Source organism: Platalea leucorodia (genome assembly GCF_965183815.1).
Source record: "Platalea leucorodia genome assembly, chromosome: 12".
In the NCBI taxonomy this organism is placed as follows: domain Eukaryota; kingdom Metazoa; phylum Chordata; class Aves; order Pelecaniformes; family Threskiornithidae; genus Platalea; species Platalea leucorodia.
In genome coordinates this window covers 6,981,728-7,000,195 of record NC_138834.1, presented here as the reverse complement: position 1 = coordinate 7,000,195, position 18,468 = coordinate 6,981,728, and the positions used below count along the sequence as shown (strand labels likewise).

The 18,468-nt window shown below is 44.7% G+C and overlaps 1 protein-coding gene across 3 annotated transcripts; it reads right to left on the bottom strand.

The window, feature by feature from the left end:
• Window positions 1-9,432: 9,432 nt before the first annotated feature.
• ANAPC7 (anaphase promoting complex subunit 7) lies at window positions 9,433-18,335 on the bottom strand. Of its 3 annotated transcripts, none has more exons than XM_082325306.1 (11): window positions 18,136-18,335; window positions 16,988-17,174; window positions 16,481-16,600; window positions 14,553-14,664; window positions 14,149-14,302; window positions 13,899-14,041; window positions 13,509-13,626; window positions 12,858-13,054; window positions 11,923-12,147; window positions 11,338-11,488; window positions 9,433-10,443 (listed from the first exon to the last, which is right to left on the bottom strand). In XM_082325306.1, the coding sequence occupies exons 1-11, from the start codon at window positions 18,234-18,236 to the stop codon at window positions 10,254-10,256; spliced, it is 1,698 nt and encodes a 565-aa protein (XP_082181432.1). In that variant the 5' UTR covers window positions 18,237-18,335; the 3' UTR covers window positions 9,433-10,253. The 3 variants fall into 3 exon arrangements, with proteins under 3 accessions (XP_082181432.1, XP_082181430.1, XP_082181431.1); XM_082325304.1 differs by lacking the exon at window positions 18,136-18,335 and adding an exon at window positions 17,817-18,116; XM_082325305.1 differs by lacking the exon at window positions 18,136-18,335 and adding an exon at window positions 17,817-18,113 and having other exon boundaries at window positions 17,086-17,174.
• Window positions 18,336-18,468: the final 133 nt, after the last annotated feature.

Here is an 18,468-nt window from a genome sequence, read left to right as displayed (position 1 = left end):
AGCACAGTGGAAGACAGTGGCACCTCTGCCCTTGCCCTAACTGCCAGCCTTGTTTCCATTAGGAAGCACCGAGAGGCGGCTGAAGTCCAGTTTCGCAGACCTACGCCCTCGCGCGCTGCACCAACACATCTGCGTGAAGGGTGCTCCTGCTGCCCGGCTGATCCGCTGCCCCTTTCTTCAACTCGCAGAAATGCATGTCACCAGCACTGACACCAAACGTAACGATGAGTGACGATACGAAGTCATTATTCAGAAAACAGCTCTCGCTCCGTCTGCGTTGCTGTCACGGCGAGCTACATTCCACGGATGGTTTCAGCGTTTCAGCATTCAGACAGCCCCTTGCTGGTGAGCAAACAGAGACCAAACTCTCCACTTGTTTTTAAACATTTTTTTTTTAAAATTATGATCTGCAAGATTAACTCATAACTAGTCACCCAAATGAACTGCAAGCAGCACTTCGGAGTACAGCCGTATGAAGAAGCCATGACGCTCAGCGGGTTGCTAGGAACTCGAGTGCAGGAGTATGTGGTAAGAGTTGCCGAGATAAACAAAAACAGCTTCATCTTCCCCCTCCTCCTCCTCCTCTCTCTGCAAAGCCCTGCTCTAAAGCAGGATGAGCCCACTGACAGCCACAGAGGAAGAACACAGTTCCCCATCGTTCAAGTTATTAGGCATCATAGGTATATTACATCAAACCCTAAATACTGAGGGCAGAAAATAGCCCTATTTTTACACCGAGGTGAATTTGTGTGCGATTAGAACCCACATCCACCCCCAGCAGGGTCAGGGCGGGCAAGAAAGGAGAAGAGCCTCTGGGGGAGGAGATGGCAAATCTCCTCTGCAGCCTCAGCTAGGAAAAGGCCGCCAGAAAAGTCACAGGGCTGTAGAAGACGGACCAGCAATCCTCCGTCTGCAGAGCTCCGAGCACCTGCAGCGTTCTTCTAAACTACTTCATCCCAACGGTTTAACCACGTGGAAGTGCAGAGAAGCCTTGGGACATCATTCCGCAGGCTCGGGCTATTTGCCTCATCAGGTCAAGTCCCCATCATTTGTGTAAACACAGTGGGAACTGAATCAATAAGGTTTATCCCCTTATAAGTGACTCAATAAGGGTTTTCCTCTCCCCCCTCCTGGAGCTGCTGGCGGGGAACGTGCGGTGTGGTGGGCCCACCTAGACACCGCCGCTGGAATTCGTGCTTTTGGGGCAGTGCCAGACACGGGCTTTTCCTGACATCACCAACTTTAAGAGAAGAGGTAAAATTTACCAGTCTGGCTCTTCAGGCACAGCAAAGGAAAGGACCCGTAGGCTGATTTTACACGTGTAGGTTCAGGAGCCTGAGGAAAGCAGGCGCGGTGTGAGCTGCCCTTCGCACGTCGCTCAGCCCAAAGGGACTGGCCGTGTCCCTGCAGACCCAGAGAGTGGCTCTGAACGGTGGCCAGCCTCCGACAACCGCTTGCTGTGTCCCATTCGGCCTCTCTTTGAGGCAGAGAGGCCACCATAATTAACTGAAATAAAGTTCAGAAACAACAACAAACACCCAACACCCGCTAAGTCCAGGCTGCTACAAACCCCCCTGCTATTTATGCAGGTAGCAGAGTCAATTTTTCCTACAGAGGCAGGCAAGGAACACTGCTTTACTGCCGGGGTAAGATAACATCAGCGGCCAACTACGATCAAGCTGCACCCAGCTCATGCCTTCGTAACCAAGTCACAAAGCTCCAGCGCACCGTGATTGCAAAACACCGAGCGTTTCCATCTTGTGCTTGCTGCTGCCCCGCATGCGGCGAGGCAGGACAGCCCCGACCGAAGTCGCAACGTCAAAGAAGTTTCTCCTGTCACTGCCCTTCGCCGTGACTTAAGCACTAATGCGGACCTTCAGTTTAGGGACGAGACTGACCTGCACCAGGCAAACCATGGGCAAGAAAGCTCCCACCACCCCTTAACTCATCAAACGTGTGTCCTTTCCCTTCCTGGGAGAACAACTTCACTGTCCGTAGCCAGGCTGACTCGGGACTGCCATGCCAACAACTATTCATGGTGGAGCTCTTCAGCTTTCCAGGGATTCCTGCCAAATGTTCGTCATCTCACCATGCTGCAACCAGCAATTCCAGTCCTGTTTTGCAGTGGCCCCCTTGCTGTAGACACAGTTCACCTCTGGCTCTAAGTTATGGGTACCAAATCCTGCACCATTATAAAATCTAAGCCTCTGGTTTGTGGGCACCGTCAGCTTCTCGGGGCATCCCGCCGAGGGGCTTTACGCCTTCAGTGAACTGACAGCAGAACCCCCCAAGCCACAGCCACCCACCCATGCTCACAAACCAGCCATCAGGTGCTGGAAGCCTCAGCCCCAACCAGAGAGTACGGACTCACGATGGGCTGCAAACCCCACGCTGCTCTTGCTCGCAGCTCCCAAACCTCTCATAGATCAAAAAGAAAACCAGAAGGAAAACGCTATAGCATTGACTCAATCTCCAGTCCATCAGCCGAGGCACGCAAACCCCAGGTGGCCTGTCAGAAACAAAGGCCAAGTTTCCAAAGCACCCAAAACCTGCTTTAACAAGTTCCCTGCCTCCCACTGTTACAGAACCTCCCCAAGCAGCACCGCCAACATTTCTACCCACATCCCACCGTTGTGTCAACCAGATTCTGCAATGAAACAGCAAAAAGCTGTACGCGACATGCCAAAACTAGCCTGAAGAACGAATGTGCGTGCTGCACAGCACCAGATCGACATCAACACACGTAACTAAACCAGAGAACGGCTACTGCTGCCAGCGGCTGCCTACCGCAGCGGGGAACAAGGTGCTTGTTCCCTTAGTCCGGGTTGAAGGACAGGGCTAATAAAGGTGTTGAAGTGAAATTCAAGCACCTAAAATTGAAGTCCTGAATTCCTTTCTCAAGTTGACGCTGACCCTGGAGCACACAGGCTTCCCAGGACACTTCTCTCTTCTTCTTGGGAATTGCTCTAACTCCTGAGGTTGCTTTTCTGTGCCTACTCAGAGCTGCCCTGGTGAGACCGGCTCAGCATTTAGCTCTTTCCTACACCTCATCAGGTTCCACGTGCTCATTAGGGACATCTACCTAAACCAGAAGGGCTTTTATCCGACAGATGTACTTTGAAAGATTAACAACATCCAACCTTTCACAAAATGGAGCTGCTGACGCTCTGATCTTAAAGTTTAATGGGATTAAGAGCTCCCCTCACCAGCTGCACGGCAGGCGTTGGTCTTTGAAGTCTTCACCAAGACACTTCCATCTCGGTGAAAGCCCCGCTGGCAGCGTCCCACCAAGCTACTCGGTTCCTCTTTTACCCGTTGTTAAGAGCCCAGTGAGAAGGCAGTCCTCACTGGGTTGGCACTGGGACTAGACTGGGGTTAGGAGTGGGCCGTGGGCTTTCTCCTCCCCTCAGGGCAGGGGAGAGGAACAGCCGAGTCCTGCCTCCGACAGGCAACGCTTCCCTTCGTGCCACGGCTGCACCCCCAGCAGCCCCGTGTCCTCCCCAAGGAATCCCTGTAGCAAGTTGTAAATGTCTCTACATCTATTTAAGGCCAGATGATGGATGTTCTTCCTTCCACCACGTAAAGCCTCTGAATTCACGGCATGGATGGTAAATCATAGAATCATAGAATCATTAAGGTTGGAAAAGACCCTTAAGATCATTGAGTCCAACCGTTAACCTATCACTGCCAAGTCCACCACTAAACCATGTCCTCAAGCACCACGTCTACCCTTCTTTTATTCATAGATTAAAATCATCTACCCTCTTTAAATCATAGCACAAAAGGAGATTAAACCAATCTGTTTCCTGATCACCCTTCTCGGGCAATAGAGGCAGCAGGAACAAAAGCAGAAATCAAAGCACAGGAAGGGTTAAACCTCTTTTGCAAAAACTCAAATATTTCCAGGGCTGGAGCGTTGCTGGGTGGAAGGTCCTTCAAACTTCTCAGAGCCCAGTATTTCCCTAAGGGGAGCAAAGACTTGATGGAATCCTCCAGCCTTATTGAATTGGCCGAGTTTCAGTGTGACATTATCGTCCGCAGAACAGACACCGAGGTTAGCTGGAGCCACCTCCTTTCCTACCTATTAAAAGTTGTCCTGGTGAGCTGAGGAAATGTTAAAGCCTGTCTCCATACCCAAGTCCTCCTCCTGGAACAGCCAGCAGCAACACCAGGATCCAGTAGTTACCCAGGCCAGCTAGAACTTAGGCTAAAACAAGAATTATTGGGGTTTTTTCAGAGTAACGCCAAACTTTCCCCTCATTAGTTAAACAGATACCCGCATTCCGGGCCACGTGGGACTACCAGATCGACAGGGACAATTCAATCCATACAAACATTGCCTCCATCTCACCTTCACTATGGACCTCAGCGGGAAAACCAGAAACTGAGGTTACGCCATCTTCCCCCTCCGTCGCTGGCTAACCAAGTTCTACAAGGCAAAAAAGCTCCTCGGTCACAGATCGCAGCTTTTTCCTGGCTTCCCGACAGACAAACATTTATCTCGGGTACCCTATGGACGGCAGCTTCCACAGAGCAGTCTAAGGAAGATGCACATCCACAGATTGCAGTTCTTGCTCTGCTGGTGTCATCATCCTTAATTTTCCTGGAAAACTATTTAGTATTCCAAGAGGCTAAAGCCAAGTTACTAGCCTCAACACATCAAACCATACTGCACGTCAAGGAATAACACAATATACTATACACTAAACATTAGGAAGAAAGCAGGAACAACAAAAATTCAGGGAATTTTAAAATAATTAAATAGTTCTGGGAAAGAGCTGGCATCTTAACAGCCTTTATAGCAAAGCACAGGGCAACGCGTCGCCTCTCCAGCAGAGGAACAGGTCCTCTCGTGCTGCCAGATCAGCCCAAGTTCTTGGATCAACTGCCAATGTCAGTAGCTCACTTCTGCCAACCATTAACCTCTCCCAACCCAGGGAGCCCAACTGGGAGATGTTCCAAATCACCGACCCCCCCATTAGCTAAGCAGACTCTGCTGCTGCCGCCTGCCCGTCCAGCCACTTCGATTTAATTGGACTTTTTGTTCTCTGTAAACATTTAAGAAATGTATATCAAATCCAAGTCTCAGGACATGGAATTTTTCTCCCCCCTTTGCCCTCTGGACAAGGCTCACAGCGCTGCGGAAGGCACAGCCGACAGCTGGAAAAAAAAAAAAATAGCTGAAGTGTCCACAAGGAAACGTTCAGAATGCGAGGTCAGCGTTCCCCGCCACGCCACGCTCTGGGCAAACCCACGCCGCAGGGCGGGCAGTTCAGTAGCTGGCATCTGTTGTCCTTTCAGAAATGGTACTGTCTGTGAAAGGCCAGATGCAGAAAATCTGATCCCTTTTCAAATTCCTAAGTCAGGATCGGTACTGCTCTTGTTAGATCCCGAAATCATCACTCTATTTGCATGCATTGGTGTTTTGATGGGATGATAAAGGAGGAAAAGGAATCTGATCTCCAAACTCGCAGAGTCCTCGGCCTCTCCGGGGAAGCTGTTTGAAAGGGAGGCTTTTACAGTGTAAACATCCCCCCGCGGCCCACCGCAGCGGAGGCTTCCCCGGCACATTCCATACCCAGCCTTACACAACCATCGAGGCCCGCAAGTAAGCTCAAGGCTCAAGACTGAGCGAAAACATAGATTATTCCTTCTATTTTGTTGTTGTCATCAACAGCGATAGACACGGACTAGCCAAAGGGCTTCACTTAATACCTAAATCGTTCCATTGATGTTCCCCACATGAATGTTTTACTCTTCCCTGAGCTTTGTTTGCACCAGAATAATTCTTTTTCCCCGCACCCAAATGCCCAGCCCTAGGCATCTCCCTGCCTCCTCTTGGCCGGCTTCCAAATGACATCCTAACCAGCCCACCGGTCCTAGGAACGCAGCAGGGCTTGCGGCGGCAGCCCCCTGTTCCCCCTTTCCAGGGCAGCATTCCTCCTGCCCTCTTACCCTTCCCTCCGCCACCGGGTTACCGGACCGACACGAAGGTGTTAATGATCACCAGGGCCTCGGGCCACAGCCCCAGCCACTCAACCAAAGCTTCGCAGTTCTGGCCCCCGCTTCTCAACACGCTTAAACCAACCAACTTGTTGCAGGGCTATGAAGTGGACAGGTAAAGGATTTAAAAAAATATAGTAAAAGGAAAAACAGCAAAAAGGTTTGCGGAGTTAAAAAGGAAAAGAAGGGTGGGAGAGGAGTGGGACTATTTTGGCGGTAGGTTCTGGGATGAGTTCACAGGATTACTTTTCAGGCTGTCACCCTGGCAGTACAGGAAGGTAACAGGTAAGGGTATCGTTCTTTAGGCCCACACTGGATCCTCTCGATGAGGAAACTACAGCAAAAATCGACGGCCGTGTACCTGAGTTCTGCTGGGTACTGCATAAAGTTGTATCAGTTTACTGATGGGCCGTACTGAATGTACATTACCTAGAATATGCTACTTTAAGCCTTGCCTGAGGCTATTTAGTTTGAAATCATAGGTTTATACTGAGTTTAAGCCCACCTAAGGTCACTAAATTTAAGACCCCTGGAGACTGCACTAATTTAGATCTGGTTTTTAAAAGGTATTTGGTTATGGTATATTTGTGTCACTTGAAATTACACTGGCAGACACAGCCTTCGAGATTTCCTTACAGCCGAGATCTAAGTGAGGAAATCAGGTTTGCTGAACAAGAAACACTCCCTGCTTCTGGCCTGGGCGGATCAGCTTCCACCTCACTGAGCTCCTGAAAGGCAAGGAGGGAAGAATCACCACACAAAACCAGGCCTAACGAGGAGGACAGCTATGGAAAGGAAGAAAAAAAGTCTTAGTTAATCGGAAATCTCTCTGTAATCAGCAGTAACGGAAAAGGAAGAAGCACCTCAATTAGACAGAAAACACATTGGCCAGCAGCCCTCAGTTCCTTCTGTTATCTCTGCTTCGCAATTCTTGGATTCCCAAGCTCTGGGAATCAGAATTAGAAATACTGGCAATATGTCAGGTGTTATCAGCACGTCGCAGAATAAAGCGCGGGCAAATCTCTTGCTACGGGCCCTGCGTTACGTAGATAATTCCTAGCCGCATCACAAACGCATGCTGATTTTAGACTCTGGTGAATGAAGACCTTTAGCCCTTGCCCAAGTCTATGTAAGGCTTGAAGAAATTCTGTCCCTTTGCATCACTTCTGTCTTTCCTATCGCAAAGTGGGAAAAATTTAAAACTCACTAATGACAGCTGGGATTGAAAGTCAAGGATTTCAAGCGAACAGAGGCGCTCCATCCTTAGCCGGCCGCAGAGCCTAGCACTTGCAGACGTGCCAGTGCTGTGCAGTACAACCGGATGGCAACGGCGTTCTTGCCTCACCTACAAACGGCTCCGCTTTGGGGAGCTTACATCACGGATTTGACACAGTCTGAACTTCAGGTTTTGGCTTTATGATCTTTTCTTCTAGGGTGCACAGCATATGATTAAGGGACGGAATGAGGTCAGCTGCTCATTATGGGCTAATTGTTACATTCCCTGAACTAGAATATCAGTAACTGTTTGAGAGTACAAGATCTCTGCAAAACCAGAGATCACGTTCTGAAATTAGAGCGCTAATGAAGGCTCGTTAATAGGCAAGAAGAATCCCTCTAGAATTCTGAAGCTAGTGCCAAATATATCTACCTCTGTAATCCCAAATGCACTCGACACGTATGGCATCTTCAAGTTCCTTACTCACGTACCGTACAACTGTTAGCAAAGACAACACGCAAGCCATGAAACCCCGATACCTCGGGCACTCACAGAGGTATTACTTCCAGGATGTGAATGAACTTCTCCCTTTCAATAAGCAGCCAAGTTCTCAGGAAAAAAAAGCAGCGAGGGTACAACTCTATTTTGACAGCTGTCTTAAGGTGTTCGTAGGTGTACCTGGACTCACTCGCTAAAGCCGCACGTAAGTGCACCGATATTTTCTTTACAGCACACTCATCTTGAAGCAGTTTTCGTTTCCCGTCTGTTCTAAAAGGAGAGATTATCAGATTATCTACAAACACGCTACCGAATGGTTTGAGTGAAACTGTGGTTCTTTGATTTCCTGTTCTGTGTAAATGTTTCAGAGAAACGCGTAAGGCCAGGGGTTTCCATCTGCGATTAACGATCTATTTAAAGGAATCATTAGAATAAAATGGCTGAGCAGCTTGCAAAATATACATCACATACCTCATATGCTTCTCTCATCAAAATTAAATGCGTCCTTTCTTTAGCTGAACAACATCAAGACTTCCTTTCATCCACAAGAGAGGTTTGGAACACAACTAGAAAGCCAAGGAAGCTACCCAGCGCTCAGATGCAGAATAGAGTCTGATGAATGCTCGAGTGTGAGGAGAAAACAAAGCAGTTTTTAAAAAACAAAAACAAAAGAACAACAGAGAGATGCTTTGCATTTGCTTGTACATTTCTTTCCGTTATGAAAGACATGCAGCGAGCTGAAACCTACCCAGGGCATCGCAGAGCAATGGTATAAACAGATTCTTCATAAAAGAGGCGGAGGCTCGGGCCTCTCATCCACCAGAAGGCAATTAACGGGATGTTTGCTCTGACTGAAATACAGCCCTTTGGTGGAGTTGTTTGATGAGAGAGCGGCAACAGCCTTTGCCAAGTCAGTCGCCGGGACAGCAGCACACGCTTGCCTGGCCTTCCCGTACAGTCTGCAACCAACCATCATTCAATCTGGTCTCGTGTGGAAAGTCTAAAGCCCACAAAATTCCAGAGGACAGATACCCGGCTGCTTTCTTTTTTTAAATGGATAAACGATTAGACTCCTCCCTTGTAAGATGTGACATACCGAAATATTTCCCAAACAGACTATAACAGAAGCCATCTGCCTATTCTTTTTGTTGTGCGTTTTTCTAAGGGATACAATGCACATCACAGAGGGCGAGATATTTTATCCTTATCTGCGTTATACATCTGCAGCTAGGGGGAAGCTTGTTTTCTGTGTCATGTATTTGTATCGAGTAGCTATTTTCCCTCCAACTGATACTCAAAACTGTATTTTAGCTTTGTAAAAACAAGTCTGTGCGCTCCCGCATACCTGCGGTAACAGAATAAATACAAAAGGAATCAAATTGCCAATATAAAGATAAAAATGCATGTTTTAGTAAAGAGTAAGGAAATCAGAACTCTACGAAAAATAAGAGCAAGAAGTAATTCCTCCTCCCACACATCAAGCCCACAGAACCGAAACGGCTTCTAGATTACACAGAGCAGCTCACCCTTGAAACGCTGATGCTGAGAATTTGTATGTGAAGCAATGCAACTTTGCTTCAAAAGGTGAGGGAAAGCACATGAATCCAAACATTCCCTGACAAAAATATGAAGTATATAAACAGGGCAAACCCAAGACAATATGTCTATTTGCATAATTTAGCATTTCTACAGCAATGCAAGTGAAGAGGCATGAATTCTTTTTATATCATTTTAAATGTCAGTGCTGTATACAGAATGTGAAGTGCTTTGAGTCACCACTGTAAAACCTTTTAGTAACATACTGAAATAAAACCAAACTGTATTTAAAAATAAATGCTCATGTACAGACTTTAAGGGATTACAGGGTTTAGTAAGGATTGAGGAAATGACTGTAATTCTCCAACACTGGCTCAATTCTGTACACATAGAAATCAGTCAGCTACAAAAGTGTCCCGTAAGTCAAAGCTGCCTAGCGTACCAAACCTCTCCTTTACAGCACACGCAATGCCTTATAAAAAGACAAATTAATTCAACAAACACAGCAGGAGAAAAGTGCTGCTTTCAGCCACACCCAAGCAGCTCCTCCAGACTTCATCGGGAGCGTGAGCCCAAACGGTGGCATACAAACGAGACAGTAAGACCTTTCCCACAAAGGAGTACAAACCACTGTATTTACAAACCGATCAAGCACACTTAGCCCTGGACAGAATTCAGACATTTTTTCCACCATAAACAACAGGCTCATTACACACTTCAGATTCTAATGCTTTTCGTTTTAGCAGGAATTTTTTGAAATGAAAGTTGCAAATAACCTCCCATACAGTTAGTCCCTTACACTTAATAAATAAGAAGCATCAAGAATCTTCATGGCATTGAGATGCATAGAACTGGTACATGGTTTCAGAGTCTATTTAAAAAAAAAAATAAAAAAAGAAAAAAAAAAGTCCTTTGTTACTGCAAAAAAGTCCTTTGTTACTTCAAAGAACGGCCCTGGTGGTACGTTCAAGTGCCAAAACAAGCAGCACGACGAGAGGCGTTACTGCATGCCAAACCACTGTTCCTGATCTGCCCACTGAGCTGCTTCACTGTCGCTGCCCTCCAAGTCCCCCTCTTCTCCGCTTCCCTCCATATCGTCCACATCTTCTTCCTGGGTCGCATCTGTTGGACTTTCCTCTTTTTCCATTTTCTGCATTCCTTCTAGTGACTTCTGATCATTTGGATCCAAACTGAGGAAAGTAAGAAAAAGAAAGCCTTGTCCTAAAACTTTTTTTTTCTTGTATTTGTGACATTATTGTAAAGAAAAAATATATATATATAAAAAAAATCTCATCTTCTTGTCTGCACTTCCTGTTTAACATCATCAAGGAGTTCAATTTAGTAGATGATGCAACTTCACCTCAGGCTGACCGTAACACTGAGTATTAAAACCTCATATAAACCACTTTTGATTCCCAAGAATGCGCTTATCTAAACATCACACTCTTCCAGAAAACTTAGTCAACTCTTCCAGACAATACTAATTATAAAGTAACATGAAAGCAGTAAAAATTTAAATGACTATGACTAAATATATTATATGCAAGCAAAAAACCAGCTGACCCATTTAAGCTATATAAGTTTATAGTGGACATAATATGCTAGATTTAAGGTAAATTTAACTTGCTGAAATCAAAACATGGTAACATTTAACATGGTAACACCCTAAAATAACATTTAGGTTATGTTAAATTGAATCACACTATTTAAATTTACTTAATAGCTCATTTTTAGATAGGACCTTCTAGTCTAAAGGAATGGATTTTAAGGTGCCCGACTATATAATAATTAATAACCATAAATAAATCCATGCCTTAATCTTTTCGTTAGTCGAGGAATCGCATGCCTAGTGACATGTTTAGCATTGATGCAGTCCCTAAATTTTGCACTTCTCAGTTCAAAGCCTTATGACCAACTAATTCATTAACAGGACGTCATTTGTACGTTGCCGATTGTTTTAAGGGAGAATGACACAAAGCTACCTCTGATTCACATCCTCATCAATTAGTGGCTTAACTCTTTACTTAGTCAAGGTGATTATTGGTTTTTATAAACATACTGCAATCTCAGAGTCTCTGCTTTACCTTAGGGCAATACTGTACTGGTCCATCGCTTCCTGATACTCATTGACAGCTACAAGGAAGTCGCCCAGTATTCGGTGCAGGACGCAGTCGCTCTGATTAGCCAGTGCATTCCTCAGCAAAGCAATTCCGTCTTCATACTTCTGTTCTCTACCTGTTTATATGCAAAACTACGGTTTTAATTAATAGTTTAGATAATTCTATAAAAAGAGTGTACGCAAAGAGTCATCAACAACATAAGACTATTTCTTCCTTCAGAGCTGGCACAGCATGGGGGATAGCAGCGATACACTTTTAGCAAGATTAATTCTAAACAATGGCTTTTTGTTGCAATAATTGCTACACTCACAATTACATATACTTTGAAGTCAAAACATTTCGTTTGCAATGGTTTTAAGTGCTGGTGTAATATCAGTTGCTAGATGCAATTAATTCCTGTGATCTTTCCTTCAGGATAGAACTGATAAATCCCTGGGCTGTAACATCACCGTTACATTCTTCGCACTGATGAGGCTGCAGAACGCTCTTCCATGTAAAACAGTATGCTTTAAATAAATCGACATAGGGGGAAAAAAAAAAGGAGCTTACTAAGAAGTTCTGCTTTCTTTACCACAGCCTTGATGTAATCAGGTCTTTGTGTCAGCGCTTTGTCCAACAGCGTTTTTGCTTTTTCCTGCGTGACTGGGTCTTCGAGACAGACTGTTGCTAACAGAGTGAGCGTCTGTGCGTTTGCTCCCAGAGTTTTATACACATTATTTGCCATAACCATAGCTTCACGGATGCTGTTGGATGCTAGGTAACATTCGATGAGACCTGATGACACAAAAAGGAAAACGTTTCCGTTTTTGAGTTAGCGCTACAGACACTCGCGCCTCCTCAATTATTTGCACTTAGTAGCACTCAGACTCCAAACAAGTGACGCTCCAATAAGCAAATACAAATTGCAATTGAGAAAGTGACTCTCTACATTTTAACATATCCATTCTACAGATGATTGACTTCATCACTTTTATTTGTGGGCAGGTACTAAAAAAACCAGCCTAAGACTAAGTACACCTAATCTTTTTGCCCAATTCCAGTACTGAGGTATTAATACTTCACCTGGACTCTTCACAACTCCCTGTTTACTTGAAGCTGCTGTTGAGATCAACGAGATTCAAATAACTATGACAAAAGCATGACAAAACGAAGCTCCCAGTGGAACTAACCATACAGTTAACATCATCATCCCAAACCGACCTGCTCGGAACACCCAAGTCTGTTTATATCCAGATTAAACAAAACGAAAAACAACAAAAAAAGCCCTGTTTGAAAATCATTCTTATAAATACATGCATTCTCTAGTATCCCTCATCTGACTGCTTCTACCAGAGCTGTATAGGTTTTCGGGTAATAATAATTTACTTACTAGAAAGTCAGCAGGAGAAAAGAACTCCTGTCTTTTCCCTTGCCCAACTATCACCACGACACCGACTTTCACACCAAACCAATACCGTACAGGTGAGTAGCTTCACTTCACTCACCTTCGTAGCAATCCAGCCTGCAAGGGGCAAGACGTATTGCTTCACGAAAGTGTATAATTGCTTCCTGTACTCGGCCCATATTCCTAAGAGCAGCTCCTTTCAGCAGGAGAGCTTGAACACTGTTACTATTAAGCTGGATAGCTTTGGCTCCTAAGTATAAGGCACGAGAGTATCGTTTACTGTAGAAACTATGACACCTATGGAAAGACAAGAGGGACTGTAAACATGTACTGCCTGTGGTGCCTGTGCACATTCATAGAGGTTTAAAAGCAGAAAGAAGGGGGGGAAGAAAAAAAAAAAAAAAAAAAAAAGACATTACAGGCAACTGTTGAACTTCTTGCATTTGAAGTTAAGAATATATGTTCAGGAAAAAAAACTGTTCAGGAGTTTAAAAAAAAGCAGTATTAACTGTTACAGCTATTTAATGTACCATTGTTACTGCCCAGGTGCGGTAACTCTAACAGGTTTAAACATACAGAAAACAGCCAAAATAGATATTTATGGATAGCTAATTTAAGTTACCTCAAGAACAGAAGAGATAGGCTAGAAAAGCACCTTCTGAACAAAAAAGCTGAATCCACTGTATCAACTGTAATCCACTGCATGCAGCAAATCAAGAGTGGAGGTAAGAAAGGAAAGAAAACAACTTACCCAGATACCACCCAGGGTTCTGCATGTTGATCAGAAATATTGAAGAGACGGCAGCCCAAGTTCTCCACATCCTCTAGTCGACCTTCACGTGCCAATAAATAACCATAGACATCCATTCCTAAAGAGAAACATTTGAAGATCAATCATCAAGAAATGGAAAGTTCATTCACAACGACAACAAACAAAAACGAAACCACAAACACCTACTTTAAACTGTGCAACTACCAGTAAGGGTTCAAGATACAGAGCTTCTGAATGTAAATTCTGAATTGAAATCCAAGTACAAAAATATACAACATTATACTGCATGCTCGATTGCATGTAGCTGCTACTCTAATGTCACTTATCAGATCATTACACTAAGTAACCCTTCTTTTAGGATTTACTCACCTTTTATTAGGTAAGGATCCAGCATTTGTGCTTGTTCAAATTTTAGAATAGAGTTTTTATTATCTCCGGCTCTGAAATAGAGGTCTGCTAAGCTCCCCAGTAAGTCTACATTATCCCTCAGCAATGACTTTTTCTCTAAAGAGCTTTAAGAGAAAAAAAAAGTCTGTTATTTATATAATGCCATTTTAAATATAATTATGTATAAATATTAATACATTATTTGATTACATCATGCTCTTTGAAGTCTTACCAAATGGTATTTATTGCTCTTGTGTTATCTCCAGTATGCACAAAAGCGTATGCCTTGATCCACACTGAAAGCCAATCCAAGTTAGGAATACTCTGAATTACGTTGATTGTCATAGAGGCCACTTCCGCACCTTTCACCGACAGCGAGAGCAAGCCTGTTCAGAACGGGATATACATCAATTTCAGCCACCATAAACTGCTTTTAACAGCAATTAATTGTCTGAAGACCAGAAACTCCATCCCTTGACAAGCATAAACAAGCAGCTTGTTACAATGCTTTTTATGATTTGCGTAATGCAGGCATTACATATTACATGCAAATGCAAGACAGTTACCTAGTCCCAAGCATAATTCAAATTATAATACTGTTTAATACTGAAATACTAACAGCGTGCAGACACCTACCTAGTATGGCATCAAGTGCTAAAGGGCACTGCCTTAGCACTTCTTTGTAGCTCGTAACAGATGAGCGTTCTTGACCTGCTTTCTTGTATAGATTTGCCAGCATCATATTGATCTACAAGCAACAGAAATGTTGGTAGAGTCAAGCATGAGAAAGGAGAAAGCCTCACTAAGAAAAGGTCACAACTTTGTCTTCAAGCACACCTGCCTCCCTTCCTCCTGTTCTGGGCAGAAGATAAAATTACCCGCTCTTCTTCTGAGAACGCTATAACCTACCAAATAGTGTAAAATGAAAATTGTTCCTTCTTTCTGAGTCCAAAGATGAAATTTACACTCTTTTGTACTTGCATAGTGCATCTTGAAATCTCAGTGTTCTGCATATAAGAAGTTAACAGACGGGCAAGTGTTTATACATGATGCCAAGAAGGACCTGTATATCCATCACATTAGCCTTCCTTCAGTTGATCTCTCCGTATCAATAGAAGTCTGAGAGAATTAACTTAGGAAGGCAGAGAAAGTTTCCATTTAGCTTCTGAATGAAGTCACAATGGATAAAAGAACAATGATTTGAGCTCTACGCAACACAGCTCTACGCTGGTTTCTGCTACGATATTTTACTAGTGCATATAGGTAAAAAGTTTGCTTTTTCTCAATCTTTTCTTCTTTTTCTGTTCTGTAAGTTCGTCTTTAAACAGAACACTTTGATGTTACTAGAGTCTAAACTGCGTACACTGTTAGCACAATGCAGCAATACTGTTAACATGAAACACAGTTGATCGACCTGACGTGTTAATCTTTTAAGCCCTTACGACATAACAGAGCCAGCAAGCAAAGACTCAACATCTTAGGCACTGCAGACCACAATGGGATCTAAATATTTAACGTTATCTAAACTGTTACTAAAAAGGACAAAAAGATTTTAAAAGATGAAGCACTGGCATTCCTTCTACTTGCCAAAGTCTTCAGCCTTTCAAGGATCTTACGTTGCTCAAACTATATAGTAAGACATTAAGTGCCATTCCATACACGTTCTGGGTTCAAGAATACATCAAAACACTTGCTCAGTTTGAGCAATCGCAATTTAGCAAGTTATGTTGACTGGCTAATAGTGCAAACACCGCAGAACAGTCAGCCTAGTGAGACAACTAGGCTACGAGTCTCTCCTTCAGCTCCAGCAGGTGACAGCGTGCCTTTCCTGTCCAGTGATACACAGCTCCTCCACGGAGACTAGGACTCCACTTTGTGGTCATAGCCAGGCAAAGTACGTTCATTTAAACAATTGCTTTAGCTCTCACATTTACATGTTTGACTCAGAACTGCAGAAAATTATTCCGTCAGGTATCTGGTAATTGCTTACTAACTTGCAGTAACTCAGCTGTTTGCAGTCGCGTAAGTTTTTCTCCCGGTAGATGTGATTCATATTGCTTTTGTTGAGACCACCCATTATTCTTAGCCCTATGAAAACTCTTCATGATAAGATGCAAAGAAGAACAATCGAATGGATGATACAGATTCCAAGCCTTATGTATAGATATACACATACTTTACAAACTTTCAGAAGTAAAAAAGTAGTGTTTCTTCATCGTTGTACAGAAGCAAAATTCTGTACCTGCCTTGTGCAGTACTAAAGAGTTAACCAGGTAATTCACACAAATTAATAAAGATGCACACAAACATTTACCTCTTTGCACTTTTTTGGAATTCTTTCTAACAGAGGGAATACAAAATTTGTCTGATTTTAAAGAAAAGAGGCCAAATAAACTAAGCTAATTTAAACATTAGGAAGTGTTTCCAAACAACATTTAATGAATACGAAAGCAAATACCAAGACACAATGCCATTATACCTATAGGCTATGTTCTTTTTTGACCAGAAACTGGCCTATAAATTCAAGATATGCTGACTTGTGACAAACGTCTGCCAAAACTAACCTTTGGGGTCCTCTGTCTGGAAGGAATCCCATCCAGAATAGCAATGGCATCTTTATCTTGCTTCAGCATTGTGTAACATTCAGCCATTTTATATTTCACTTCAATTTCAGATGGTAAACACTGAAATAAGAAAAACAAAGTTTAAAGTACATTGCTGTTTTAGTCAAGTAAAAAAACTGGATAAGGTTTCCTCATTAAATGCTTACACTATGTTGACAAAATCTCATGCAACAAAGTTAACAACGTAACCTACTGCTAGCTCGTATCACTCCTGTCTTCAAATGAAAAGCATGAACTACACATAAAAAAAAGTCTCGTGTTCGAGACAATATTAAGTTTTGCATTAGAAAACAACACATTGATATTTTCAAAACAAATTAGCCTTAAATGTCAGTTTTATTTGACGTGATAAATTCACAATCTAATGCTACAATATTGAGTCAGCAACATTAATTGTAAGGGTGAACACGACTGTTTTATGCAGCACATTAGTCAGTTTTTAAATACCTGGCTTTGGGGAGTTGATGCAGCATTCCCAGTAGAAGGTCTTACTTTTGACGTTTTACTTAACGCTTTTTTCTGCTGCAAGGCCATTGTATACTTACTTACAGCGTTTCTGTATTCTTTATCATGGAAGAGAGAGTCTGCATGATATACAAGGAGCTGGTATTTCTGAGATGGTGAAAACAGTTCCCTAGAAGAAATGCAAACAGAAAGGCTGAGATCAGCTAACTGCATGAGAACAAAAACCTTACAGATCCAAAGTAGTTGTAGCTTTGGTTTGGCTTCAACTTCCAACTGCTGCTGCTTCTTTGCTACACTGGAAGGGCCCTTGGGTAACAGGTACTACCTCCTCACAAAGGGATTATCTCGCCAATTTCTTTTATCTGTATCCAAACAAATGTAACAGCCATTCCTGACACCTCCTCAGTAACAACAGCTTAGGTTTAGCTGCTTGGCCGCTGCTTTCCATAATGGAGCAGCCCCCATCCTCCCCATAACAAACCACATGTTGTCAACGTCCGTTAAAGCACATTTTGTTTTAATGGACTCAAGCTTACAAGGCAACCCGGGTCCTTGTACAGCTATCCTGGTCCTAATCCACATGCTCCTACGTTTTACAAACCCCCTTTATAACACTTCCAGTATGTTTGCAGAAGTGTTGAAGAGCTGGGGTTTCAGAATGGGATTTGGGCTTGAATGAGTATTTCAAAGCCCATCCAAAACGTCAAATGATACCTTACAGGGAAGTCCTGGAAAATAAAGGGAATCACTGGAGTCAGGGGAAGAGCCGTGACCTACACAGTGCACACCTGGAAGGAGAAAATCCCTCTACCTTTACCAGGACGCTCATGTTGCACCGGGTGTTGCACCGGGTACCCCCCCGGGTACCGGCTGCGCTGCTCGGGCTGCGCCCCGGCCAGAGGCGCGCTGGCAGAGCCGGCCTCCATCCCCTGCAGGGCCGGGGCCGGGGGCACGGCGCCCGCACCACAGAGCCCGGCGGCAGGGACGGCTCTAAAAGCGACCCTGCCTCCCTCCCTGCTCACAAGCCACCCCCCGCCACCCTGCGAGCTCCCGCTGGCTTCCCCCTCAGCAGCGCCGGTCCTGTCGGGCGGCAGCCACCCGGCGCGCCCTCTCGCGGGAGGGCCACTCACGGGTTATTGCCGCTCATCGTGAGGAGAAGCCCGCTGAGGAGCCGCACGTTCGAGTGGAGCCCGGCGGACGCCATCTCTCGTACGTGCTCCACTACACTCATGCTGGCGGCGGAGAGGCGCGGAGCGAGGGGGACACGGGGCAAAGGGGGAGACAAGGCCGCCGCCGCCCGCCGGCACTCCAAAATGGCGCCACCGAGGGGGCCTCGCACGCCGCCGCCTGCAGGCGCCCGCGACGCCGCCTTCACGGAGGACGCGCGGCCCGACAGGCGTGAGGACGGGCAGCCCGGGGCGGTGCGCGCCGCGCCAGGCCCCCGGCGGCCCCGCGCCTGCGCA

What these genes read in the sequence shown, in the direction of transcription:
- ANAPC7 (XM_082325306.1), bottom strand. Translation starts at nt 18,236, where the DNA reads ATGAGTGTAGTGGAGCACGTACGAGAGATGGCGTCCGCCGGGCTCCAC. An exon ending in ACGATGAGCGGCAATAACCC is followed by an intron (nt 17,175 to 18,135) that starts GTGAGTGGCCCT and finishes CATTTCTTCTAG; the next exon opens with GGAACTGTTTTCACCATCTC. An exon ending in CCAGACAGAGGACCCCAAAG is followed by an intron (nt 14,665 to 16,480) that starts GTTAGTTTTGGC and finishes TGTTGCTTGTAG; the next exon opens with ATCAATATGATGCTGGCAAA.